Source organism: Lissotriton vulgaris, chromosome 3_1 (genome assembly GCF_964263255.1).
Source record: "Lissotriton vulgaris chromosome 3_1, aLisVul1.2, whole genome shotgun sequence".
Lineage (NCBI taxonomy): Eukaryota > Metazoa > Chordata > Amphibia > Caudata > Salamandridae > Lissotriton > Lissotriton vulgaris.
This window is the reverse complement of record NC_141689.1, coordinates 1074560334-1074587873: the sequence shown is the minus strand read 5'-3', so window position 1 is coordinate 1074587873 and position 27540 is coordinate 1074560334. Positions and strand designations below refer to the sequence as shown.

The 27540-nt window shown below is 44.0% G+C and overlaps 1 protein-coding gene across 2 annotated transcripts in view; it reads right to left on the bottom strand.

The window, feature by feature from the left end:
* The window catches only part of JAK2 (Janus kinase 2), a 1290985-nt gene that overhangs the window by 50650 nt on the left and 1212795 nt on the right, over nt 1-27540 (bottom strand). For both annotated transcript variants that reach the window (XM_086961493.1, XM_086961492.1), the window contains 2 exons: nt 9655-9827; nt 6591-6708 (listed from right to left, as the gene is read on the bottom strand). In XM_086961493.1, the coding sequence (XP_086817619.1) occupies nt 6591-6708; nt 9655-9827 (291 nt within the window). The remainder of the gene's footprint in view (nt 1-6590; nt 6709-9654; nt 9828-27540) is intronic.

Below are 27540 nucleotides of genomic sequence, written 5' to 3'. Positions count from 1 at the left end.
AAACTCCCCACCATATAAAACCGCAGCCCTCTCTTGAGTCTTCTAAATCTCCAAAGTGGGGCTCACTGGCTTAAATGTCGATGTATTGGAGACTTTCAGAATGCCCCCCGCCAGCTGAGACAATTTCAATTGCGATTTTACTTGTTGGGGTCCCCATGACAGATTTTCATGGAGTGTAACCCCTAGGTACTGGAAGGTCATAACCCTTTCCAGTCTCACAGTACCCAGAATGGGATTAGGATGGGAGGATGCCGGAGGATTGAATATCATACATTTTGTTTTATCAACATTTATCTCCAATCCTCTGCATTGAAAGAAATCCCTGAAGCCGTCCAATATTCGTTGAATTCCCATTGGGTACTTGGAAAGCAGGAGGGTGTCATCAGCGAACATGATCGCCGGCACCCACCTGCCTGCCAGCCTTGGCGCATCATTATTAGGGACATCATCTAAGTGGGAGATTACACCATTTACTTGGAGGCAAAACCCGGTCTGTGCCAAAACGCACCCCTGCCTCACCCCTCTACGGACTGGGAACCTAGATGACAGGACCCCGTTCCTCCCACATCTTACCTGCACATAGTTCCCCGTGTGTAACCTCATCAAGACATTCAGGAGATGGGACGGAACGCCCAGTTCCTGAAGCACCAACCACAACTTCCCCCGGGGGACTAAATTGAACGCGGACCAGAGGTCCACAAACACCATGTATAGACTACCGCCCTCAATCTTTGCCGTTTTCCAATATAGTAGAATTAGGCGAAAGATCTGGTCTATGGTGAAAGTGTTCATCCCGAACCCCGCCTGAAATGGGCTAAGAACCTCATGTTCATCCATCCATGCCAGCAGGTGGTCCAAAACCAGACGTGCAAAGATTTTTTGCGAGACGTCGATGAGACTGATGGGCCTGTAGTTGGCCGGGAGCAGAGGAGAGCCATTCTTATAGATCCGGACTATCTCTGCTCCCAGCCAAGTACAGGGTACCTCCATACCCCTCAAAACTGCATTAAAAACAATGTGTAGGTAAGGGCCCCAGATCTTGGGTTGATGCCTAAAAAGATCTCCCGGGAGTTTGTCAAGACCCGGGGCTTTTCCTGCTGGAAGTTTCCCTATCGCATGACACACCTCCTCCACAGTAAACTCAAACTCCTCATGCTGGTCTGTTAATACTACGGGTGCCGATGAATTTTCCATACGTAGTTCATCTGAGTATAGGGTTTTAAAGTGGTCTTCCCACACAGATGCATCGATATTAAGTTCTATGGCAGATTTTGGATCCCCAGAGCCTGTACTAACTATGGACCAGAATCTGCGTGCATCTCTCAGATCTAGGGCAGCAGTTAGATTGATCCACCTTTCTAGGTCCCAATCCTTCTTTGCCTGTCCCATTTCCTCTTTGTAGTTCAGTCTTAACTCCCGGATTTTGGGTTTGTTACTCTCAGTCTTAAGAGCCTTAACAAGCTTCGTCTTGGCAGTTCTACAGGCTGAGTTGTACCAAGAGGAAACTGGTGCCCTTTTCCTTCTTTTTGACACCTGTGGGTTAAAAACCTCAGCTAGGCTGGAAACCAAGACCAAGTGTAAAGACCATAATTTGTCATTATAATCTGTGGACAGAGGTGAGTGTTTAAGACATCAACCTCCATGAGCAAAGGAAGAATTGTAATATATAGTTTAGCCAATTCCTCCGGTGATTCCACTATTTTTTCCCACTTCACCCAGCGTCTATTATTTGTTAAAGTCATCCTATCATCATGATCAACCACATCAGCAGTTGAAATGTCCGTTGGCCCTGAGAAAACAATCTCCAGGCTTAGTGCATTGTGGTCGCTATCGACCCTGGGGATTACCTTAAAATCAATGATTTTAGACCACATACGTGTTTCAACCATGATATAGTCCAGGCAAGATTCTTGGCCCCTCCAGTTAAAAGTACACATAGATGGAGTGTCGGACGGTGTACGTCCGTTACAGGCTCTTATGGAGTTGTTTAAAGTCAGGGCCATAATCTGAATCGCTAGAGGCGACCATGACTTAGGACATGGGGATTGGCATCGAGGAATAGCCCAATAGTCATCCTCTCCCATGAGAGCACCTTCATTCTTCCCCAAAAGGTGCTCAAAGTGGCAATTCAAATCCCCAGCCACCAAAAGGTGGGAATCACTAGAAAGGATACTAAAGAAATGCGATAACTCAGCAATGGTGGTAGATTCAGTGGCCAAATTTACCGGACGTGAATAAACATTCACAATGACAAGTTTAAAATGGTTTAGCCACTTCAAAACTATACACTGGACGTCATCAGACTGTGTGGCCAAGGTCTCACCTATACAGCCAAAATGCAACCCAACCCAAATAATAAGACCCCCAGAGAGTCGTCCCTTCCCACCCCACCTAGCAGGTACATGGAATGAGGCAAAACCCACTCTATGTTGTTCCTCCTTGGCCCAGGTCTCTTGGAAGAGACAAATATCATTTTTGTCCACTAGGGAGCCCCACTCTCGGCAGTTTAGTTTATGTATTAGACCGGCCACATTCCATAACAATATTGTAAGACGCTTCAGTTTAGTAGTAGTAGGGCCGATAGTATCACACTCCATTGGTGCTCCTTCACTTTCAGCTACCAGAGGGAGTTCGGGCGTGTGGGGTGATAATGTACTCCCCAAACCACCCTCTCCATTTCCCCCAGTAGTCCCCTGAGTGTAAAAATGAGAAGCTATAGAATCACCACTATGTTGGGCACTAAGTGACTCCAGTGGTCCACCTTGATTAACATTACTCCTGCTACATACAATGCCCGATGTTTCCACCTTGTTGTGCTGTAGTCAATCGACCATTTCTAGGCTACTGAACCGGTTATGTGTGGATATGTGGCTCTGTACAATTGGTCGCCTATACCTTCCCCACTCCACCCTACCCACACCACGATTCATTACCAGGGACCATTCACCTCCACCATCAGGCAAATTGATTGAGGGATAAAAATATGATAGTGGGCGGGATTCAATAGTTGTCCCTGCACTGCGTTGACTCCAATTACAAATATAATCCACAGTGTGGGGATCTTTAAAGTTAACCAGCACACAATCGCCTGTAATAGTTTTAGTGGTGTGGCCCACCCAAAAGAGCCTACGTACCATTAGTAGTTCACTAGTATTGTGGTAAGGTAGTGGTCTGTTATTGAGCCAGTAGGTGACTTTATTTTTTAGGGTCATATACGATTCCTGACTAGACTCGCTTATTTCAGGAAACCCTGTCAGTGCTACCAGGTAGGGGATCGTTTCAGGGGGCAAATCAATTTTGCAATCCCACTGGGAAGCCTCTACAGATAGATTCCGACTGCTTGCTTTTGATTTTGCTATAGTTGGTGCGGCACCCGTTCTGGAAGTATTAGTCCGTGCGGGCAGGGGTGCAAGGGGATTTGCCAGAGGGACACTGAATATGTCTGGGATAGGTGGCACAACAGAAGAGGGGGATTTATGCATCAAAGGCCCATCAAGTGCAGTAATCAGTTGGTCATTACCCAAATGTGAGACATTGGGCTTTGTACTGTCCGCAATACCCCGAGTGACTTGTTGAATGCGGGCGAGCTGTTGCTCAATGCGCATGAGTCTTTTTTCCAGTGGTTCAAGTGAGGATCTTAATAAGGTGGCCAATTTTAAAAATGAAGGATCCTCAACCTCAACCGACATTGTTCCACGAGTGCCACACCTGCTGGAGCTGATCCTGGGCTCGTTTCAGTCAATGGCAATAGCACATGACTGGTCGTATCATTCACATCATCTGACCCCTTGTGCTTAGATGATATATCACTACTACCAGAGCCTTTAGCAAGTTTCGACTTCCTGCCTCCAGTAACAATGGCAGCCGCCCGTTTCCTCTTTGGCATCGCACCCTCTCGTCTCTCCCGCAACTGGCGGGTACTTGCTCTTTCAGGAGAGCTACCCAGAGTTGAGGCAGCAATAGTATCATTGTCCTCCAGTATTCGTGAGCGGAGAGCTGGGGAAATATAATCTTATTCCTGGGAAGTGGGTGGGCTATTCATAGTCACTGGGATAGCAATAGTATTAACTCATCTATCAAGCTCGGGTGTCCGAGCAGTTGCAAAATGCCCCATGGTGGATCGCTTGGCCATTGCTAAGTCTTGCGAAACCCGTCGCTCCATTAAAATTATCCCCTGATCAATAACAGAATTGGCTCTTATTATGAAATTATCAAAGTCCCTGTTAACTGCCCATTAGCAGTCATAGTCTTACTCCTGCTTTCTCTTGCAGCCATACTAATAATATGAAGCTTCAGCCTTAGGAGTACTTACACAAATCCAAACAGTAGCTGTGTTTTCTGATGCAAAGAAAAGAGGGAAGGCCCGGTCCAGTCTCCTTCGGTCTAGAACGGGCTAAAACGGGTCCGCCCTTGGCCCGGGCATCGCCCGGTGCGCGCACGCGCGCGTTCCGCGAGGCGGAAGGAGTAGTCAAATAAATACCGGCAGATAGAGGGCAGGATCCAGGCGGGAAGAGGACGCAGCTGTGTGAAAGCCAGGCTGCTGGACCTCGCAGTCCCATGTCAGGCAGCACTCCCAAGGTCCAGAGCAGGTTAACTGCTGCGAGCGGCTCCCGCGGAGCGGGGGCTGCGAGCAGTTTTCAGGCGGCAGGCAGAGGGCGGGAACAAGGCGGAAAGAGGACGCAGCTGTGTGAAAGCCGGGCTCCTGGTCCTCGCAAAATCATTCAGTTGCCGGCAGCCCGGGCATAATGCTGGCTGCTTAAGTTCCAAGTGTGCTTGCACACACACACACACGCACAACACAGCGCCTCCTGACACCACCGGTACTGAAACGCTAGATGGAAGTCCCACCCTTTAAAAGCACTCAAGCAAGCACAGCGGACCGCGAGATGCTCCCAGAGTGCACTGCACCTATGGCACACTGTGTAATGCTGTCTGCTACAGTTATGGATTGGAGTTCACTCATGGCAGTGTGTAGCACAGGCCTGGTGACTCAGCTGTGATGGTTGCTCTGACATTATCTGTCCAGCTGCAGAAACTCATAGCGCCCTGACCAGCCGCATCACATGACATAGGATCATGGAAAAACAATTACACTGTGCGTTGCATTTGCCAACAAGAAGTAATAAGACTGAAATTAGCTTCTTATAAGGCCACGAGCAGCAGTTACGTTTTTTTGCAGTGCCCCTGCCTGAGCCTCCAGTTTGGTGCATGCCGGTGCCTCATGATGCACGGCCATTAGGAGGCCCCGGAGAACGCACAGAGTCATGCTGCAGAGGCACTGCATATTTTCAAAAGATCCTACTGCTCAAGTTACCATGCCGTGCTGCAAGACTCGTCTGCCGCTCAGGTCTGTGTGATCACTGATAATTTATATCAAAAACATTGCAAATATATAACCTAATGTTAGCAGCCTGATGCTGCAGGTAGTGACGCAAGAGATGATTAGCCCAGATAAGGTAGTGGGCTTTAGGGTGGCAGCGCCTTTTAGAAAAGCCCCAGTGTGATCAGTACACGGTGTCTGGTTTTAGAAATCTGGACTTTGTTTCTGTATCTGGACTCTGAATGGGTAGTTTCATTTTTCCATTTCAGTAAATGATACACCTGGTTACTGGGCTCATGCATGCCATATGTATTAACCTGGCTAATTTATTTGTTTACAGGCATTTTGTTATTAAATTTCAAGTTTTGTTTTAACCTGTGTAATGGGCAATTAAACTGCACACAGGCATTATTATTTATGACTTGTCTTGAGGATCATGATAATCTCGGGGGCACGAGCTGGGAAGATGTGAGGGTGGGGCCAGAGGACTGTGCTTAGAGTTTCTCGTTGCTCAAATGGGTATAATTTCTGGTATTTAAGTTTCCCTCATCTTCATTGCTTGAATTTTAACTTGCGAGAATTATCACTCGCAGTCGTTGAATGTCACTCATAATTACACTGAAATAATGAAAATGTCACACAAGCAATCTGATACCTTAGCAGCCATGGTAGGAGTACTGCTCGAAGATCTTCCATATCCAGTCTGACGCCTGGTGATATTCAGAAGTAAGGAATGTGTGGCTACAAATCTCTATCAGATACTATTTTCAATTAAGTGTTTTTTGATCATTGCATATCTAAGTATTAACAATGAAAACCTATATAAAATCATGCAACTTAAAATATGCCAGAAACATTTCTGCAGTGAAAATATAAGGCTGCTGAAAGAAGTATCTAAAATAAATGAGTTTCAAACATCTTTACAAGGATTGTTGGAATAGTGCTTATTCAAGCAATAATATGTAGCAAAGATTTTGGAAATGTCCTGGACCAAAACTGATACAGTGCTAAAAACTTAACACACCTGTATAAATTCTCATGTGTTCTTAATTTGTGTACAACTATTAAACAAAATTAGTGATTTTAGAAAGGATTTGATGTGCTGTTAATCCTCATTGAAATTAGCCTAATAGGTCTCTGGGAAAGTGGGCTTTTACTTTATATGGCACCACTGGATAATGTAAATTATGTAACCAAACAGGAAAAGTGGTAATCCAATGGCACTACAAACTTTGCTATTAGTGGTACAACATTTTTCTGATGCACTGACCGATGGTGGGCTCTTGTTCTTCTCACTGTATGTAAAAAGCTCATAGAGAACTACGCCAAAACTCCAAACATCGGAAGCCACCGAAAATTTGCTCTCTGTCAATGATTCAGGAGCATACCTAAAATGAAAGATAGAAAATAAAAGTTAAATAAAAAAGGGCATTGGTTTAGTTGGTTAACCACACGGCTTTATTTGCCATCTGTATTACAGAAAAACATTACATACCATCCCTGTTAACCAACTTTTCCTGAAAATAAATACCCTCGCTAAATGGGGTAGAGAACAACTCTTCTCACCCATTAGTTGTTTGTCCATAAATGTTATAAAGCTAACAAAAGTTTCCTTAGATGATAGTATAATGTGCACTACTGTGGTTGAGTGACTCAAACTCAAGGCTCTTTTCAGAGTACCAGCTAGACCTACTGCATATGGCGGTATAGATCTAGTACTCCACACCCCAATTCATCATTCATACGCCTGTTCATCTAACTAATGGATAACATAGAGAAGAGCAAGCACTCCATGTGGAAACAGTAACGAAGAACTCTCAAATATAAGAGCAAGTTATCCATGTACAAGAAAATAATGTGATCCTCATCACCTAAAGGTATGCTTTTGATTCTTTCCCCTGTATTCATTATCGCTGCAAATAGTTCCATAGGAACTGCAAAGGGCAGAGTGGAAAGTGGTCATCTTTGTCTAATACTCATGAACATTTGGTATAGTCTTGAAATGTGTCTGCTGGTGCGCACTCTCACCACAGGTCCGGAGTACAATAAGGCGATCTCATCCGCTACCTGTGTCTTGGCCATATCAAACACCTTTTCTAGATCAACCAAGACCACTATAGCCTTGGATTGCATTTCCTTTGGGGTTTATCCTAGAATTCTAAATAGTCTCTTGATATTAAGAGATGTGAGACGTGAGGGTATAAAACCATCCTGGTCTTCTTGGATAAAAGTAACCAAGTGGGGGTATAGCCTACTTCCAGGACCTTGCTCAGGATGTTATAGTTCAAATTAAGCATAGAGGCTAGTATGAGGACGTCACTTGTGTCCCTTCTAGATTGAGGAAGAGACACAATGAAGGACTTCCCAGCCAAGGCAGGTAGCCTACCCTGCTCTTATGCTAATGCGTACATCTTGGTCAATTGTGTGACAAGGACAAAAGCCTATGTCTGGTAGAAGTGGGCTGGTAGACCATCACTACCTCTTACTTGCATAATCGAGGTCCCTCTTAGTTAAGGTTGAATAATCCAGGCCAGTAACCTTCCACTCCTTCCTCCCTCCTCATGGTTCCTTCTCAGGTACTCTAGTACTCCAGGTAATTAAGTACCTCAATCTTTCTAATATAGCAGCATATTTCTCCCTTTCTTCGCCTTAAGACTCATTCTTGCAAGGTTCAGTAACAACCTCTTTTTTTGTTTTTGTTAAGTCATGTATAGTTCTATCTATGTTGTGAAGCTCCTGTTCAAGTATCTTTCTTATTCCTTCATTTTGCCGGACACTGTGACTCCTGACCATAGTCTTAAATGCTTCTATAGTCTCAAATGCTTCCCACTCTATCAGTGAGTAAGATACAGTGTCCTGATTAAACACAAAATAATCACTGATAGCACATCTCAGAGACTCCAAGTGGTTTGCTTTCTACCATTGCTTGTTGCAGTTCTAATGTGGAAACTGGTGTTGTCTATCAACCCCATTGTAGGCCCATCAGCATAGGCTTACTGACGAGGAGGGTCCTACCGAGATACTCTGTACAAGTGACCAATTGGCAAAATTCTCTCATGCACAGAACTTTATCTAGCTGTACACATTTGTCATGCACCAAGGAATAAACAGAATACTCCTTCTCCTCACTATGTTCCAAACAGCCACAAGTCCTACATGATCTCTTCATTTTGGTTTGAGTATTCGTCAGAGGAGGGATAGAGCGATGCACGCCAAGGACACAATTAAAGTCTCCTTGAATTAGAGGGCCCTATAGGTCTTGGGCCAATTTCAGAGTAAATTTCACAATGGCTGTCACTTGATCTATAAGCTCTCTAGAAAAATATAAATTCCATCAAGATTCCCTCACACCAAAATACACTGGCCTTCCCTGTCCATCTGGATGTTTGTGGCAAAAAGGGAACATGGGCCAGATCCATATCGGGGTCCAATTGCTGTACAATAAAGTAGTTGCTTATACCAGTCTGCTCAATTCACGTTGAAGCCTTGCCACTTCCTGACTCATGAGATGAGCAGGAGTGCTCCATGAATTACTCAGATTTTTACATAGGCATGTATTTTGTATTATTTGGTGACTGTCCCCATTACCATCACATTCTAAGTAACAAATGCAAATGCACTAAAGTGACACATCATTTAGCTCTGCTTGCAAAGAAATATTTTCAGTTTCCAAAGATTTTAGGCTAAACAGCTCACTGCAGATGCATCGCACAATGTTAAGGCACATGCACCCCAACTCTAGTCCATTTAGCTTTCAAAAATACTATCCGTTCGAGCTAAATTGTCCACAAAAAACATGTCCCAATGCTCCTTCTCCCATAGCAGTCTGCTTTAATAATTGAACTTGTTTAATCATTATGCAAATTCTCCCACTAGTTTGGAGTGCAGAGATGTTGCAGGAAGTGTACCGGTAATTCACCACTATCCCACACCATCTGCTCTCATCCCCCTTCATTAAACATTGGTATAAGATCTAATTACAATCATGGTTTAGCATCTTTGAGCCATATCTTAAGAAGTCCTACTGCAAGCTTCCCTGTTATTTATATTGCAAAAACCCTATATGAACAAATGACTTTCATTATCTATCAAATGTTCCTTCTCTCTCCTTCTCTCCTTCATATGACTACATACTATCCCCTGTATAAACTTCTCTCTCTCTGATTACACCTACTCTATGACACATGCCCCTTTGCGTTTATTTTCTATATTGTATCCCTGCAAACTACCTACACCTCATTCCATAGATCACAACCTCTCCTTTCCTGAAACCCAATAATATGCTAGGTCTTCTAAGACTGCTTAGAAATAAATTACTGAACGAAATGACTTACCAGAATATAGGACTTTCTCCGGGTTCCTTCACTTTGTAGTATTCTTTGTCTTGAGGTAATACTTTTGTCAACCCAAAATCACCGATTTTTACTCTACTTTCATTCTCTACTAAAACATTCCTTGTTGCCAAGTCGCGGTGAATGTACCTTTTCATGGTTAGGTATTCCATACCCTAAATGTAAAGACAAACATGAAAGAATTACATTATCTAAATATCCTACTTGATAAACAGTGGGCAGGAATCCAGTTACCATCCAAGGAGGCCTATGCAAATGCACAGATGTAAGAGAGGGAACAAACTCCCCCCAAACTAGAAATTTAGAAAACGTAGAGCTATTGTCACATAAATCTTATAGTACTCCTTAATTCATTTGAGAACCCAGAATTAGCCTGAGGTCAACAGTGGACGGATACATTGAGTCATTCACAAATCATGGTGAAACCTACAAATTCTAAGGATGGGAAAACACAAGAATATGGAGGAAAGCCATTAACCCAGGAGAAGGGAACTGAAATTAACAACAAAGTAATCCAATCATGTGAAAGGAGCAGACCCAAAGCCCATGTAAGCAAGTTTTAAAGTAATGGTTACAGTGCGGTCTGCAACAGACAGATAATGCTGCCTGTTGTAAGACTGAGAAAAAAGGTAACATCAAAACAAAGTGAGAAAGAAAAAAATATGAAAATATTACAAATGAGAGGAAGAAAGAAGAGGGAGAGAAAATGAACAAAGAGGGCAGAATAAAACGGGACTGATTCAAAACAAAGAAAAAGTCAGAAAAAACACTGAGAAAAAGTGAAAAGGAAGAATATATTAATAACGAAAGTGTGAGAAAAAAGATCGAGTGAGGTGAGAAGGAAGAAGAGGGAGCTTGAAAAAGAACAAGGCCAGAGTCAGTAAAATAAAAAAATTGAAAAAGAAAAGAGGGGAAAAAATAAACAAAGAATAGGGGAGAAAAGGAAAGAAACCGAGAAAAAAAGAGTGATGAAGGTAAAGCATGTAAGACAGAAAAAACAAGTGAACGAAAGAAACACAAAGAGAAGAGAACACAACTGATAATAACTAGACACAATAGGTAAAGACTAATAAGAAAGCAAGAAATTGAATGAAAGTGTGAGGGCAAGAAAAGTGCTAAAGAGAAAAAAGGAAGGGCAAAAGACACAAACATGAAAGTAATGTACGAATAGATGTAATGGAAAGTAAAGTAAGAAATAGAGAGGGTAAGCAGAAGGTGGTTAAGCAAAAAAAAAATTTGAATTGATAAAGGAAAACAAAAGGGATGAGAACTAGAAAAGTTCAAAATTAATAATTGGAAAGAAAACAGAAAGGCAAGAGAAGAGAAACACAAGAAAGAATGGAAACAAGCAAGGAGGAACATGACTAATGTGGAAAGAAGGGGGCAACAAATCTAAGAGGAAAAACATAGCAAATACAAAAGATAATAAAACATGGGAGAAAAGGAGGGGAAATACAATTGAAGGGAAGAAACATGAAGCCAGCAAGAAATATGGTGATAATAAAAAACTATTATCTATGAGGATGAAAACAAAGACGGAGATGAAAAGAAAAGTTAAAGAGGGGAGGGAAAAAGGAATGAAACGAAAATGAAAGAAAGTGAAAGACTAATCATAAAAAAGGAAGGAAGGTAAAAGGGAGGTAACTTAAAGGAAGCTGTGGGTGAAAGAAAAATGCTTCAAGTTAGACAATGACAGACAAGGAAGTAAAAATAAAGGACTGAGACAGCATATGAGGAGTCAAACAACTTGTTTGAGTGAAGACACAGATAAGAATCAACAGAGGATGAAAAGCAAAAGGAATGACAGGAGGGTGATGGAACATGTACACACGAGGAAGATGTGATGATGAACAGAAACAACATTTTTGGATAAGGGCAACAGAAGTAAGGGAGCACTAGAAATTTAGGAAAGAGGGAAGGCTTGGAAAATGGAAGTGGAGAAAACTCAGAAATGGATGAGATTTAATGAGGGGTTGCTATTGAAAAAGAGTTTGAGGTTACTGTGACATGTAGAGAGCCAATGAGGTCGGCATGCTTGGCAACAGAGGCAGTGTCATAAGGTGGCACTGCATACTGTGGGCACTTTATGCACTATAATGCCCCTCTTTGGCCTTCTGTATGCATCTTGACATTATAGTGTCCCTGGAATAAAGTTGCGCTCCTCTGAAAACTGTGAGCATTCAGTGCAATTGAGTACCATGGCATAAAGTGGGTGCCTTGGCGTATACTGAACATTCAGGTATTTATGAAGGACTAATCATACAGTGGCTCTCACTGGCATATTGGTGGTTCACTAGGGAACATAGTGACCATACTTAACATAATGATGCCCATCCTTGCCATTCAGTTGCCATCCTCTACATAATAGGCTCACCAAGAAATAACCATAGCCAACTGTGGTATATCTTCACATTTCATGGCCAAGAAAAACATAAAATTGACACTTCCGGCTTTGGATTATGACACAAGAGCATGCAAGTCTAATGATATCCAGGTGGGGCAGCAGTACATAATGACAACAACAAGTTGATATTCGGGGACCTATCTTGTAGATGTACTAAATATGAAAAGCAGAACAAAAAAGTGCTATTAAAATCTAACAGCACAGCGGACTCCAAATTGTTTATCATCTATCAACCTTAAAATGAGTGGTGGAGGATTACGTAGAAAAGACAATTACATGTTCTTTTATTTGAAGAAATCCATTAGATTTGGAGTTAACCTAACTCAGAATAATGTCTGATATCCTGCCTTTAATGACGTTCCCGCTCATGGCTGCGAACCCCTGCCCAACTTAAAAATATAGATCTTTCTTTCTTTCAGACATCAGGCTACTAATGAAATATGAGACATAAAACATTTTCTTTGCTTTTTGGATGAACCTTATGCTATGAATTCATACACCAATGCAATGTATTCTGCTATAATATGCCAACCTCGAAAAGTTAGTAGAAAGACTTGAGAGGTATACTAGTATTTCCTTTTTTAACTTAATAGGAAGTTTGCATACATTGTCCATTTCATAAAATCAGTTACTAGACCTACGAAGTACATAATGCCATATCACAATATGTACTCAATGGCTCTTTCTGATGCTGTTTAAAGAAGGAAAAACTATGTTTTGTAGCATCAGCTTCGGTCCTTAACAAAGACCTCCTGTCAGTTTTCAAGCCAGTTATGCTTGTATTACGTCTTGGGAGGCACTGGGTATGCATTTTATTAAAATCTTGAGATTGGATATCAACAAACCAACCTGGCCACAAAGACAAAGTTACTAACTTTCAGAAATGGCACTTTTATCAGATACATAATTTCCTGCATAATTTTTACCTTACGAGTTATCCTTCTAGGTTTCAGACTAGTCTGGAAAATTATTTTTCCGATTAATATCTATGTAACGCATCAGCTGTGACTCCTCAAGACATGATGATGCTGGAGTGTATTAGGCACGAGTAGCATACTGGCCTCAGTTTCTGAATTTTTACGTGCAAGCTTTTGAGGCATGAGGAAAGGCACCAACAAATATAACACACATATAAAACATAAAATGTTTGCATACAGTGGCATTTTTTAAGACAGGGCACTAACTCATAAGGGAAGGGAAAGGGCAGTAATGAATCTGTGGGAGACTATGGATCCACCTGGTAGGTAGCTCAAGTTTTGTTCTGATGAATGAATGAATCTTCCACAGATTCCTCATCTTACGATTAAGTCTCAAAGCAATACCTATCTTGGAGGTAGAACTTAGTGGTGCCAGTTAATCGAGGAAGTTATGCAACTCAGCTCAGGTAAAATACCAATCAATGTGTGCCTGAGCTGTGAGACAGTAGTGCTTAGTAAAAGCATGCAAAGTTGACCATGAAAACCCACAGCTGATGTCTGCAACCAGAACACCTCTTGAAAGAGCCATTGAGGCAACCATCTTGATACAAGGGAGGCTATTCACTTCCTTGCCCTTCTTCGCTTCAGAAAAGCCCACAAAGAGCTGATCATCCACTCTGTCCTGTTGAGTGCAGTCAATGCAACAGGACACACTATGTCTGTGTCTGTGTTCAAGCCTACAAAGTCATTCCTTATCCATGGTTGAATGCAGAGGGGGAGAGAAAGATGGACGGGTGAAAAGACTGGGTCAAATGAAACCTAGTAACAACTTTGATAAAGAAGGATGGGTGAGTGCAAAGGACTAACTTTTCTGGGTATAAAACTGTTGAAGGTGAACAAGCTGAAAGTGCCTGAGGTTCTCGAACCATACACCCTGAAGTTATTGCCACCAGCATCGTCTTCAAGGTAAGAAGACAAACTGTGCAGCTGTGTATCAGTTCGAATGTGCCTTCCAACAAATATCACAATGGAAAAATAAATGGAATGAAAAGATCCAAGTACAGCAAACATGATTTGTAAAAACGCCACTAGCAGCGATCTAAACAAAGATGGTTGATCAGACAAACACTTAAAAGGAGGCATATAGCCATTAAATATAGCCTATAGCAGATCCTGCTGTGCAAGGCACAAAGCATATTACCTCAAAAAAGGTAAAATGCCTAAGGGTTGAGGCCTTCCGATTACTGAATGAACCTTTTCCAGTGACCAGTAGAGACTGGCTTACAGGCTACTGAACATTTGTCGGATCACTCACTCTCTCTTCAGGCTTACTAAGGTCTCCTTGGTACTTCCTGGTTAGTACCGACACTACTTGCTTGGTTGCATTCAGGCGGGCACTGTTTTACACATCATAATATATAACAGCTGAATGTAGGTCTGGGTTAAAAATTCCCACCAGGTGTCTACAAGACACAGTGCTCGCCATTCTTACAACTGGGATGGATCTCCACTTTACAATTTGATTATATGCAGGTACAGTTACTCATTGTTGGAGCTGCAGGACACACACTATTTTAACGTTTGGATTTCATGACCAAATGCAATTTGTGTGATCCGGCATATGATTGTGAAGCGACGCATGACTGGTTTTGCAAACCCTACGTCTGTTTACAGATATTCAGAATCTTCTTTCGCACATTACTTACCGGTACGCTGTGCTTTGCGGTGCCAGGTGTTCTGCCTATACCTCCTAGCCTTGAAAAGTCTGTTGGATGAAACAAGTCTCAGCTGCCAGTGTGTTTTTATATGAATTTTGAGAAGAAAAGAATAAGAGAATAAAGAGAAAGGAATACTTAAACGGACTTCCTGTGATTACTACTTTGGTTACTGCCTATGTTACAATATGGACTAATTCGGTCTGCCTTGGCATATGTGTATGTTGTGAGACTGATTTACCAGAAGGCATCCTGGCCACCAAGATGATTTCTGCAACGTGATCAGGAAGGCAAAATGGCTCTAGCTAGCACCGCTGAATCTCCAAGTGTGTAGCCACAGTGTTTGGGAATTGGGGTGTAGGACCAAAGCATCCTTCTGCGAGAACAGGTACACTCTCCGCAGGAGATAAAGAGAAAGCCAAATGCAGAATGCCAACAGAGAGACGTGCCAGAATCTCTGTGCACACTTTGGGATGTTCAGAATCAGGTATACATGATCCTCCTAAACATTCCACTGTACTTTTATGGGAAGAAGAATCAGCGGAAGACACATATACAACAAGCCCAAAGACACATACAACAAGCCAGAGACTAGGTAAAGTGGAAGGCATACCTCAAGGAACCATTCAGATGGGAGCATCTGTCACAAAACTGAGACACTTCATGTTCTAGGCCCTGATAAAATGACCCACATGGTGAAATCCCAATCTGGAGATCATCTCCATTACTCTGGTTGCTGATATAAGGGACAGTAGAGGTGCTGTTTGACAGAATCTGAATGTTGCTTGTCAAGATGGATGACAGAAATGCTTTCAGTGCAAGAACGACTGTCCACACCTTGAGCACATATGAGTAGGGGCTGCTCTGATACAGAGCAAAGATCATGACTGCAAGCACCTTCACAAACATGCATGTAGAAGTCATCAGGCCGAATGGTAACTGTGTAATGATAGTGTTTGGTTCCCACTGTGAGACTCTGGTAATAGCTGCGAGTGGGAAGAATTGGTAGTTGGAAATGGGTGTTCTAAATATCCAGGAACGCCAAATCAGTCTCCCAGGGACAGTAAGGCTTGGCAGTGGAGAGCATCTTGAACCTTGTACTGCTGAATGGATAAATTCAGAAAGGGAAGCCTGTGGATGGGTCGCAGATCACTGCCTTTCTTGGGGACAAATAAATAAAGGGAACATACTCCTGAGCCCCTTTGTTCGTGGGAAACACATCTATGGCTCTTTTGTTCAGCAAGGTAAGATTTTTGCCTTAAAAATAAAGGTGTATACTGGAGGGAACGTCCTGGAGGAAGGTGAGGCAGTCTTTCGGTTGGGACAGGAAGAATAGGGCATATCATAACTGTTGCAGATTTGTTGGACTGCCCCGTGATCCATTGTGATTGCCTCCCAATTACTGCAAAAATTGGAATTATGGTTTTGCGTGTGGAGGGAGTCAGAGGTTTTTATGTCGAAAATGGAGAAAACCACTTATGTTGCTGTCATCCCCTGGGTCTACTCTTGTCCTGAAAGGATCAGTAAAACTCGGGGGGGGGGGGGTTGGGTGAGGGGCTGAACAGACTGAGAAACTTTACTCCATCAGGACTGTATGGATGTGGAGGAACCGTTAAACCTTCCTTTTTGCTAGTGGGATTGCCAAACTGTGTAAGCTATGCACAGCATGGAGTCACAGCTCTACGGTTCTTTAATCATTCCAGCGAGGAGTTGACTTTCTTTTCGAACAGCCACTCACCATCAAAATGTGCATCTGTAAGTATGCCTTATGGCTTATCCCAGAAAAGCCAGTGGAACACATTCAAGTGTGCTGATGCAGCTTAACAGCCCCACCCATTGACTGATCAACAGAGTTCACAGAGTCGCACTTAAAAATCTATTTGGATGGATTCAATCCATCTTTGAACAGGCCTTTAAGTAGCTTTTTCAAGTGATCTGTCAAGCTGATCACTGTACGTCTTGCCAATTCCTACAAGGCATGAACATATTTGCCCAGGAGGCAAGTGGCATTAGCAGTGCTGAAGGCAAAGCTGCCAGATGCAAAGATGTTTCAACGTAGACTCTTTATCAGGTTTGGGTGGGGAAACCCTTAAAGTCGACCGCTGGACAATATGAGTTTCTGGTGAAAAAAGTGATGGTCACCAGGAGCAGAACTATGGGATTCAGTGTAGACTGCTGGTCACAAAAAGGGTTTCTCACATGCAGCCATAGCATGGTCCAAGAAGTCAAACACAGAATGCTTCAAATAGTCTAACTACTGGCAATCAATCACTGTACCACAGGATGCAAGCTAAACCTCAATGATTAGTCCTAACAAGGAGAAAACAGGTCTGGGGTTGCATATGTCCCCTTTAGGAGCGGTCCTTGAATGGCAGTTCGGAATGGCCTTTTCCCATAAGGAGCAGGGACAGCACTGATTAGCATATGGCAGTACTTTGTCTAGATTGGCACAGTTGGTGAAAAATGATGGCTTGGGATTTCGACCTGAGAGACTGCCATTGGTTGAACTTTCTACAAGCATTCATTCCATCACTTGCTCCAATTCAATGAGGTTCTCATTGAATTGGAGCAAGTGCTGGGCCAATGAGGCTGAGGGTTCCAAGATCTCAGTGGAAATGTTAGACATAGCTTTTGCAGAGAGTATGATCAATTCCCAGGCTTCAGCTGCTTTCCGAATTACAGTTGTGAATGTGAAAGCAGGGCCAGAAAGGGTGAGGGAAAGCTCTGGTGAAGTGTTAAGGCCTCTAATATTTTATAAAGCTATATATAAGTGAGCATGAATATTATAGTGTCAAAGGATGTTATCAGCTTTAGGGGCATGTAGAGGTGCAGTAGATGCCCTAAATAAATCCAACATAGCAGCTTTAAGGCCTATGCACCTGAGAAATCTGGTCTCATCCTTTTTAAAGTCTGGGTTATGTCTCACAACAAGGAACAGTCCAACATTTGAGAACAGTGCCAAGATTGTTTCTACAAGAAAGAAAAAGACTTTACCTTTCTAGCATGTTTTTTTTCTTTATAGAAAGATCTTTTGGGAAGATTCTTCCCTTACACTGACCTTACATCTGGGTGAAGGAGATCAGTTAGGCATCTCCCTGTGGGTCATTGCCAAAAACAACTTGGCCTCCCATTACCAGAGGGCCTTCAGGTGGATTCAGGCACAATATTTCATGTTGCAGCATCATGCTTCGATCCTGAACACCACATGTAAAATGTATTTCTTTTGGATCTACATGACATTTCACCTGGTTGATATTTAAATAATGAGGGATTTTGTTAGTGACATAGAGTTCTGGACCTGTGTTGATCAGGTGTGGAAAAACTGGAACTGACGCCAGTGCATCAGTCGGCACCTAATATACTTTGGAGTTATCGTGTCCAGAGGAGGAGTCACAGTTCAATCTGCACGTCACCACCTGGAAGTGGTGGAGACACATTACTGGAGAAACGCTTTTTTAGAACAGTCTGAAGCCTGGAGGGACATAATTTCTAACTACATGCATGAAGATGGTACATGGTGACCACACTGCTTTTGGCCTGGGAAGGTTCCTGTATGGTGCACGGGCACAGACAATGCAGCAGACAGGAAGGGTGACAAAGTCGAGGCCAAACGAAGTCCAGAGTGCCCAGACAGTAGAAGAAGTGGTGTCTGATCTGAATACTGTCCCACAATTAATCTAGGGACCCACCCACAGGTAAGACCTTAAGTAACCTCAGGAAAGGGTTGAGACAATTCAGGAGACCCTGGGAGGGTCTGGTCAGGGGGGAGGTTACTCTCATGTCCTTTATCCAGTTTCGCGCCAGAGCGGGAGCCAACGGCTCCCAGAGCTGGTTTGAACTGGACTATACATAGGGACACCAAATGTACCCCACATACATACTGAGTGGCGCTGGCAAGCACACCCACCTGGCCCCAATAAACTAAATTCTATCTGGGAGGTGGTCACACCTCCCTGTGACAGGATGCATATTGTTCTGCCTTCCCCTGCTCAGCAGCAGGAGGGCAGAATTGTGTCTCTGGTTGGCAGCAACCATTTTGTGCTGTGCGGGTAAAGAATGCTGGTACCGGGAGCACTGAGAGCCTAACGGAGGGCTCCTCCAGTACATGGAATCATACCTCCCACATGGAATCATACCTCCCACACCGTTTACGGTGTGGGGGTATGATTCCAACATGTTTGATACCAAACTTGATATGATTCATTGCAGCCGTTTTCGAGATGGTCATCGGGTAATTACGTCGCGCCCCTCGATATAGTATATGGTTGCTTCACTTACATCCTAGTAGAATGGACTCTATAGGCTTCAGGGTTGTCCTGCTCATGCAAGGGCACCCTCAAACTTAGAACCAATCACCCTGCCCTCAGGATTGATAAGGTCAGCTATAGGGGTGACTTATAGGTTTTAAGTGCAGTGACCCTAGATATAAGAAACCTATATCTTTAGTAAGTGGTGCTAGCACCAACTTACACAGGCTGCGATGACAGGCCTGTAGTTCCATTTTGAATGGTCTCCCATGTTTGGCATAATGCATGCGTCAGCCTATGGTGGACCTCTGGGGAACCTATGCCGTGGGTACCTTAGTACCATATGCTAGGGACTGATAAGTGTACCCCAGTATCCAATCTGGGATGTACCTAAGTACTGAACATACCAATTTAAGGAAGAACGCAGATAGACTTGGGTCCTGATTAGCAGGATCCCAGTCAGATTAGTCAGTAACAGCTTAGCACCAGGCAAAAAGTGGGGGTAACCATAAAAGGTTGAGCCTACTTTACTACACATCCTCTTCGACTGGGAGACGTCAGGTCTAAACAGCAACTTGACCAGGGACATGTAGAGAAAAGCAGAAGAGCTGCATACCACACCCTCCTTGGCCAATCCAGGACAATAAGAATGACTTGAGTTCTAACGAAGATGCACCAAAACCGGGCCTGAGGAATCAATGTTATGGGGGGAACATAGCCAGTGAAAAATTCAATTTAGACTGAAACGAGCACCCAATTGTCCCCTCGACTATTACTGGAGGGGACAGAAATGCTGACATTGAGCATTGTCCGAGGAGGTGAGCAGGCCCACCCGGGGAGTGCTGCACTGGGTGAAGATGTCACTGCCTACCTCTGGCAGAAGTCGCCACTCGTGATCAGCAAGATAGCACTGGCTCAGGCTGATGGCTCTAACATTGAGAGACCCGCTAAGTGATTGCTGGTTAACCAGGTCCCTTAGCGGTGTGACCAAGACCACAGTCACGTCTTTTCCAGAAAAAGGAAATAAGGGGCTTCTCCCTTTGCTTGTTTACATGCCACACCGCTGTTGTGCTGTCCATCAAGATCTGGACGAAATACTTTAGAGGTAGAGGGAAGAAGGCTTTGAGCTTCAGCTGACCTGCTCACAGTTTCAATGTCTTGATGTGAAGAACCTGTTCTTTTGAAGTCCAGAGACCTCTGATCTCCAGATGCGCCATGTGGGCTCCCCACCCTTATGTGGACACACCCTTCACTACTGTAGCTAATGTTTGAGGGGGAGTGAAGGCTATCCCACATCTTTGATTTGCCTCGTTCCCCCATCAAGCCATTTCTGCCAGTGCTCTGGGGGAGATCACAAGAGAGTCAGACAGGTCTACCCGTACTGTAGCTACTACCTGTGGAGAAATGACTGCGGGGTCCTTATGTACCAACATGCATGCTTGACTAGGAGAATGCAGAAAGCTTGCAGATCTAAGAATCTCAGGAATGGAACTCTTACCCTTTGTTGTAAGGTTGATACAATTTCCTGCATGTCGGCAAGCCTCTGAGGTGGATGAAAGATGCAGAAGGTTGGTGTCATTAACTGAAGTCGCTGGGAGGGCCTTAGTTGAGATTTGGGCCCGTTGATTGAAAAGCCCAGGTCGAACAGTGGGGATGCCGTTGACTGCAGATGGCAAGACACAACCTCCGGTGCCTCTGCTTTGATCATCCAGTCAAACAGGTACAAACAAAATATTAACCCTTTCGATGCTGATGACGAGCTCAGCTCGTCATGATGCACAGTTGAGCTGTGCTGATGACGAGCTGAGCTCGTCATGAATACATAGTAAGAGCAATTTCCAGCACAGGGGGGGAAAACGCCTAGCAGCCAAGGTGTTAATGACTCAACTCCTGAGATGGGCCACAACCACTGTCTTCACCTTGGTGAAAGACTCGATGTGCAGATGTAAAGCTGAAGGAGAGTACTAAAAACTGGCAATGTGTAGAACCCACCACGAAGCGTAGGTAATGTGGCCATTGGATGGGGATGACGAAATATGCATCCTGCAGGCCGTGTGACACCCTTCAGTTTCCAGATTCAAATTCCAGCAACACTTGGGCTAGTTTCAGCATCTTGAACTTCTTCTTTTTGAGGAAGAAGCTCAACTCCCTAAGGTCCAGGATCAGACACAGATAGCCATACTTTTTGAACACAAGTAAATAATAGCTGTAGCATCTTTGTCATTTTTCCTCCACAGCTCCTTTCTGCATGAGTGTTGAAGAATGGCAAGATGGTCCGGTAGGGGGTGGAATAAGGGGAGGAAGAAAGAGTGGGATTAAGAGTAGAGCCTGAAGAAAGGGAGTAACCTCTTTTCACTATCTGAAGGACCCACTGATCTGAAGTAATGGACTTCCAGGGCGGCAGAAGTGAGAATACTCTCTCCTACAGGCTCATTATGGGTCAGGGGAAGAGAACTAAGGCCACTTTAGAGCACAAGAGGAGGATCATGAAAAGACTTGCTGGATGGATCCTTAGCCTTTCCCTATGGCATACTCGTGTACTGGCTGACCAGTGGATTTTGATGTAGTTGCAACTGTGGTTGAAAACATTGTCGCTGCCAAAATATCCTCCTGGGGAATCCTTGAACGCGACAAAACTGTCAATAGTCTGCTGGAGATTTGGGGGTTTAGCTATTGCCTTGCTGGCTTTACGGCGTTTGAGGGCAACGCGAGGCTTGTCTTCAAATCGAGCACTGTAGACATGGAGATTAATTAGATTGGACAACAACTCACCAGTGAATTCTGACGTCCTGAGTCAGACATGGCAGCGAATGCAGATCGACGTGTCCACTGCTCTTTCCACAGAGCCAGGTCTGTCAAGTCCTGACTTAATGATGTCTCTTGAAGCATTCAGTCGACCCATTATAACCTCCTGAGAGTGTGCCTGTATTTCCTTCAGAATTTGCTGTGTAATGAGCTGGGCCACGTCTCAGAGAGCATATGCATAGTGGGGCAGCAAACAGTTAGAATTAAAAGATTTCAGTGCCATACTGCCAGCGGAGAAGATTATTTTCTACTATGCTTACAATCTTTTGGACTCCCTGTCGTATGGAATTCCCGGAAATGTGCCTTGCGCCTGCCTGGACAACTTGTCTATCTGGCAAAGAATAAACCGAGACAAAAGATTGATCTCCTGGAGCAGGGCGATATTGCCTGGTAACAAGCATATTAAGGCTTTTTCCAGATCGCCAGGACTGGCTCCATCAGGCCACGGTGAAAGATTCCGAGGGGAGCAGCACCTCTGTGAGGATATTAGTTTTGTCATGCACTGATAGCAATTGTAGTTCCAGCATCTCTGCCACCTTGTGGCTATTGAGTGCAACAAGCCAGCCTCTGGAGCGGAAGTCCTTTAGGAACCTCCTGTAAGAAAGTGGCTCTGTATATACTCAAAGTAAGGTACATTTGCACAGGGTCCATAGTCCCCAGACGTTTGGCACAGGCTAAAGTTAGATACAGCCTTACTCTCTAAAGTGGTAGCTTGGTCGAGCAGTAAGGCAATATCAGAGGACAGTGTAAAGCATTTGTTGTACACACTCAGTCAGCAAATGGTCTCACACACTCAAGAACTGAACTCTAGGCCAATGGTTTGTCTAAAAAATACATAGTTGTTTTATTTTAGAACCAACAATAGGTATCAAATATATACTTTCTCAGAATGAGTTTCTTTAGCTGCAGTAGGCAACACAATTTCAAACACAATGTCCATCCAAGATGGCCGATGGACAGGAGCTCCTGGAGTGAGCTCCGGGTTGGGGATCACCAAAACGGTTGATAACCCTGACTAAACCAGCGACTCTTCACCCAGCTTATCACCCTGCTGCCCACTAATCACCCCAAAACACCTCCCTGGAACCCAAAGACCTCACTCACCATATTTCGGACCGTCTGGCTGCGGAGTGCCGGACACTGGTGGTGCGGGACGCCTGGTGAAAACATCAGGTGCCGGGATGTCTGCTGGGCATCTGCCCTAGACCACCGAGAGCCAGGGATCTACAAGGGATCTAGTCCGGAGAAGAGGAGAATGAAGAAGAAGGTGATGGCCGCGCCCTGCTGACGATCGATTGATGAGAGCCCCCACTAGCTTCGGAGTGTGTTATACAGGCACCGGTGGGGGATGCTGATGCATGGCAGCCGAATCCACAGGATCCAAGAACCGGGTAAGTCACTGCCCGATAATTACTTTGCCCTGCGTTCGCGCACCCATCATGGGGGGCGCCATCTGTAGCTAAAGAGAAGAGCCCTCCTCCCCCCATCCCAGGGGCATCAACATGTCGCTGAGTGCTTCACTAACACGGACCGCCTTGAAGCGTCCTCGGGCCTTTTGCTGGCGTTATGGAGGGAAAGTCCTCAAAAATGTCGCGGATCAACTGAGCTAACCCGTTCCTCCTGATTGCAGGCGGGAGGGGGGGTCCTCGGTGTCCGGGGATCCAATCCTCCATTTTGGGTTCCTTTTTGGTTCGAAGACACCCAGCTCCACAAGGGAAGATCCCTCTATAATGGGCATTAAAAGAGGACTGAACACGGAAAGGAAAAGAGGACTGAACTAATATATAAAAGGCGGCGGCCATCTTAGAACGGTGTTTATCATAAAAACAGGACAGACTTAAGCCACCAACAAATAGCTGAAAGCAGGAAGTAGTGAAGGTGTAAGGAAATAAAGAAATACAGACAAAAGTGATAGGGTAAAGAAAAGAAGAAAGACTGAAAGAAGGAAGAAAAGTGAGAAGAAGAAGAGAGAGGAAAAGAGAAAATAAATAAATAAAATGGAAATAAGCTTACAGCCATCAGGTTATCATGCCTTCACCATCTCCTACCCCCCAATCTATCTAAAAACGCAGTCAAGAAGTATAAACACAGAATACTGAAATAACACGAGACACTGATATCAGACCCCTATATGTGCACAAACAAGGGCATAATATCGAATGACCTCATCTTCCACACCAAAAAACGTGCATAGTGGAGGAACACCCTCTACTCCTTGCTTCGAATCTCAAATACCAAAAAAACCCTCATGCCCTCAAACTGACGGTTATAGCTTTGGATTTCAGCAAGTTGAATGCCACGATATCCATATACAATAATGGTAATATCCTCATATAAGCTTCTGATAGTAATCTAGCACTCATAGACAAGATGTTTCCTACTCTTAAAAGAGCAGCGAACAGCAAGAAAAACTCTTTCCCTGACACAATTCCTCCCGTGTTTCCGGAAGACACGCAACCTCTGCGACTTAATCCACTAACAACTCCAAGGGACCCTATATCTCACCAAACCCCCATCGAACCCCACATGTCCCTCACAATTGACTCAACCACACTAGGGCCCACAGATCCAGCTCGGACAGCCATAAGCATAGATAACGAGCACCACACCCCCTATGATCCCTACACGTCCCTCATAACTGACTCAACCACACCAGGGTCCCTGGGTCCAGCTAGGACAGTCACAAGCATAGATAACGTGCACCACAACCCCAATGATCACTACATGTCCCTCACAACTGACTCAACCACACCAAGGCCCACGGGTCCAAGACAGTCATAAGCTCTGACAGCGACCTCCACAAGGCATGCACTCATCTGAGTCACCGGCTGACCAATGGAAAAAGCAACAACAGAAACTACACCCCTGACATTCTAACTGCTCAACTAGCAGGCAAGCTATCTGACAAATCTCCTTGTGATCCGACACTTACATTGAACCCCTGTCAACCCCTAACACCTTTGATGCCTTACCGGCTCACCCAAACTCCACATGCAGCGACAATACCCCCTTCACTTGCAGCACCCCCTTTCAAGTTATTACCTCTTAAGACCATCCCCCACATCTACTCTGACCCACCTACTACCCTCCTTACTCAACTAACCCCGTCAAAAACTAATAATGATATCCCCACTCAATTTGATACCCAGATCTCAACGCTACCAGGCCATAATGGAGGAACAACCACTATAAGGGAACACAGGCCCACACACTTACCTAAGTGTCCTAACCATGACTGGACCGCTTGATTCAATGAGTTAACCCTAGGTCTAGCTCAGCTCAAGGATGAAATGAAAAATCTATCATCAATCATTAAAGAACTCCTAAACTTTAATAAAGCCACTAGCGCCACAGTGAACCGAATTAGCACACCAGCAAATCCACACCCAGACGACTATACAACACAGAGTAAAATACCCTCCCCCAATGACCCGGATCATCCTACGAGGGCAATGAATGGTCTATCTGACAATGACTTACATGATATTCTCATTTCATACTCAAGCCATAATAGCAGCAAGTCTCTAGATGGCACCATCCAATCCATCCGACCCAACCCCTACAGAGAACTCACTCACAACTACAGATCCATAATTAGGGAAACCTCACAAAAGTCAATATAATGCAATCTACCCTCACTCACCCGCCTAGTAAATTAAAGTGTGCACTAATCAATTGCAGATCGGCTAACAAACATGCTACGGTCATTTATGATCTAATTCTCTTGAATGATCTGGACATTATCATCCTCACAGAGACATGGCTAAAGAGTTCCTCTGCTCCCATCCTTGACCTACTGGTCCCCCGGAGTCATGATATATTTTGCATGGATAGAACTGAGAAACCCAGAGGGAGGTTAGCCTGCATCTATGGAAACACAATCACAGTTAATCATGCAGACTCCATCTCCTTAACCTCTTGTGAATATCTCTGCACCAACATCTCGGAAGACAAGGCCATCATCTGCCAACTTCACATAATATACCACCCGCCGGGTGACAATCTAAAGTTCATTGATGAGCTAATGGAAGTCATTTTAGCCAACGCCAAGTACCGCAGATCTTTCTGGGAGACTTCAATCTCCATTGGACCAATACCAGCGATCATGATGTAAGCGGTCTCAAATCCTTTCTGGCAGACTAGGAACTGTCCCAATTCTGTGACAGCCCAACTCATAACAAGGGGGAGACATTAGACCTCATCATAGCAAAAAGAAACACTATATCACAAGAATCCATCTCCCCATGTGACTGGACTGATCATTACAGCATCTTCTTCTCCATCAACAGTGAGGAAACTCCAAAACGAAACCAACCTACAAAAACAAAACAATGGAAAAGGAATATCCAGAATATCAATCCCAAAGCCTTGATATCCCAATGCAATTCCGCCCTGATCCCATCAGCAGACATGGCTGACATCCATGATCTTACGGACTTCTACAATGCCACTGTGCTTAAAATCCTTGATACCACAGCGCCCCTTCAAGAAAAAAATGTCTCCAAACCATGGTTCAATGAGAATCTTAACTTGGACCGAAGCAAGGTAAGACTAGCTGAGCGAGCATGGAAATCAGCACCCTCCACATATCATCTATACCAACTTAGGGCACTGAGAAACACTTACAACAGAAAAATCTTAAAAGCTAAAGCAGACTTCTTCAAAACACAGCTGAACCAAACCATTAACTGTCCCAAAAAACTATTCAAAATCGTAAAACAACAATCACGTAACTCTACAAACGTAGTGGAGCTTAGCAACTCGGCTACCCCTAACTGCGACGAGCTTGCCAAATTCTTCCTAGAAAAGACTAGAACCATTGAAAATGGCATTCAATCCAAGAAAGAACCCCAACTATCTACTGACCAAGAGTCTACTCTTTACTCACAGATCAAGGACCTTTTCAGCCTGCCAATCGAAGTTCCAAAAAACAATCCCAACTGGCACTCCTTCTCACCCATCCCTGAACACGAAATCTATAGCACCCTGCTAGCAATCAAGCCTGCCAATCATCTCTCCGATCCCCTACCCCCATCTGGATTTAAAATGATAAAGACCTCTATTCTACCAATATGGGCAAAAATTGTCAACGCCTCTCGGAGGCAAGGTTCCATACTGGACTGCCTTAAAATAGGGCAGGTCACACCTATACTAAAGAAAGCCAATTCCCTCTCCACAGACCTCAACAACTATCGCCCTATATCCAGCATCCCCACTCTGACAAAGTTATTGGAAAAATGTGTACAAATTCAATTTTGCAACCACATCGAGAACTTTAACCTCCTAGATGAGCACCAATCTGGCTTCTGTCAAGGTCACAGTACTGAATCAGCACTCACCCATATAATGGATAACATTTTAAAAATGTTAGATCATAACGAATTGTGCCTATTGATACTTCTTGACCTATCTTCTGCTTTCGACAAGGTTAAATACAACAATCTACTGTCCCTACTTGAACTAAGGATGGGCCTAACCGGTCCAGTGTTACAATGGTTTACCTCCTTCCTAAGCAACAGAGCCCAAAGAATCAAGGTGAAGCAATCATTCTCTCAACCTTCCATGGACACACTAGGAGTTCCACAGGGATCAGCACTATCACCAATCCTTTTTAATCTACTCATGGAACCCCTTGCTAATGCGCTTAGTTCTGCAAATATTCTATATCACCTACACGCGCATGACACTCAACTATATATGAAAATCTCCTCACCAGATGACTTCATCTCCCTCAACGCCATTCTTCATCATACCCAAAGTTGGCCCATTGTCAACCACCT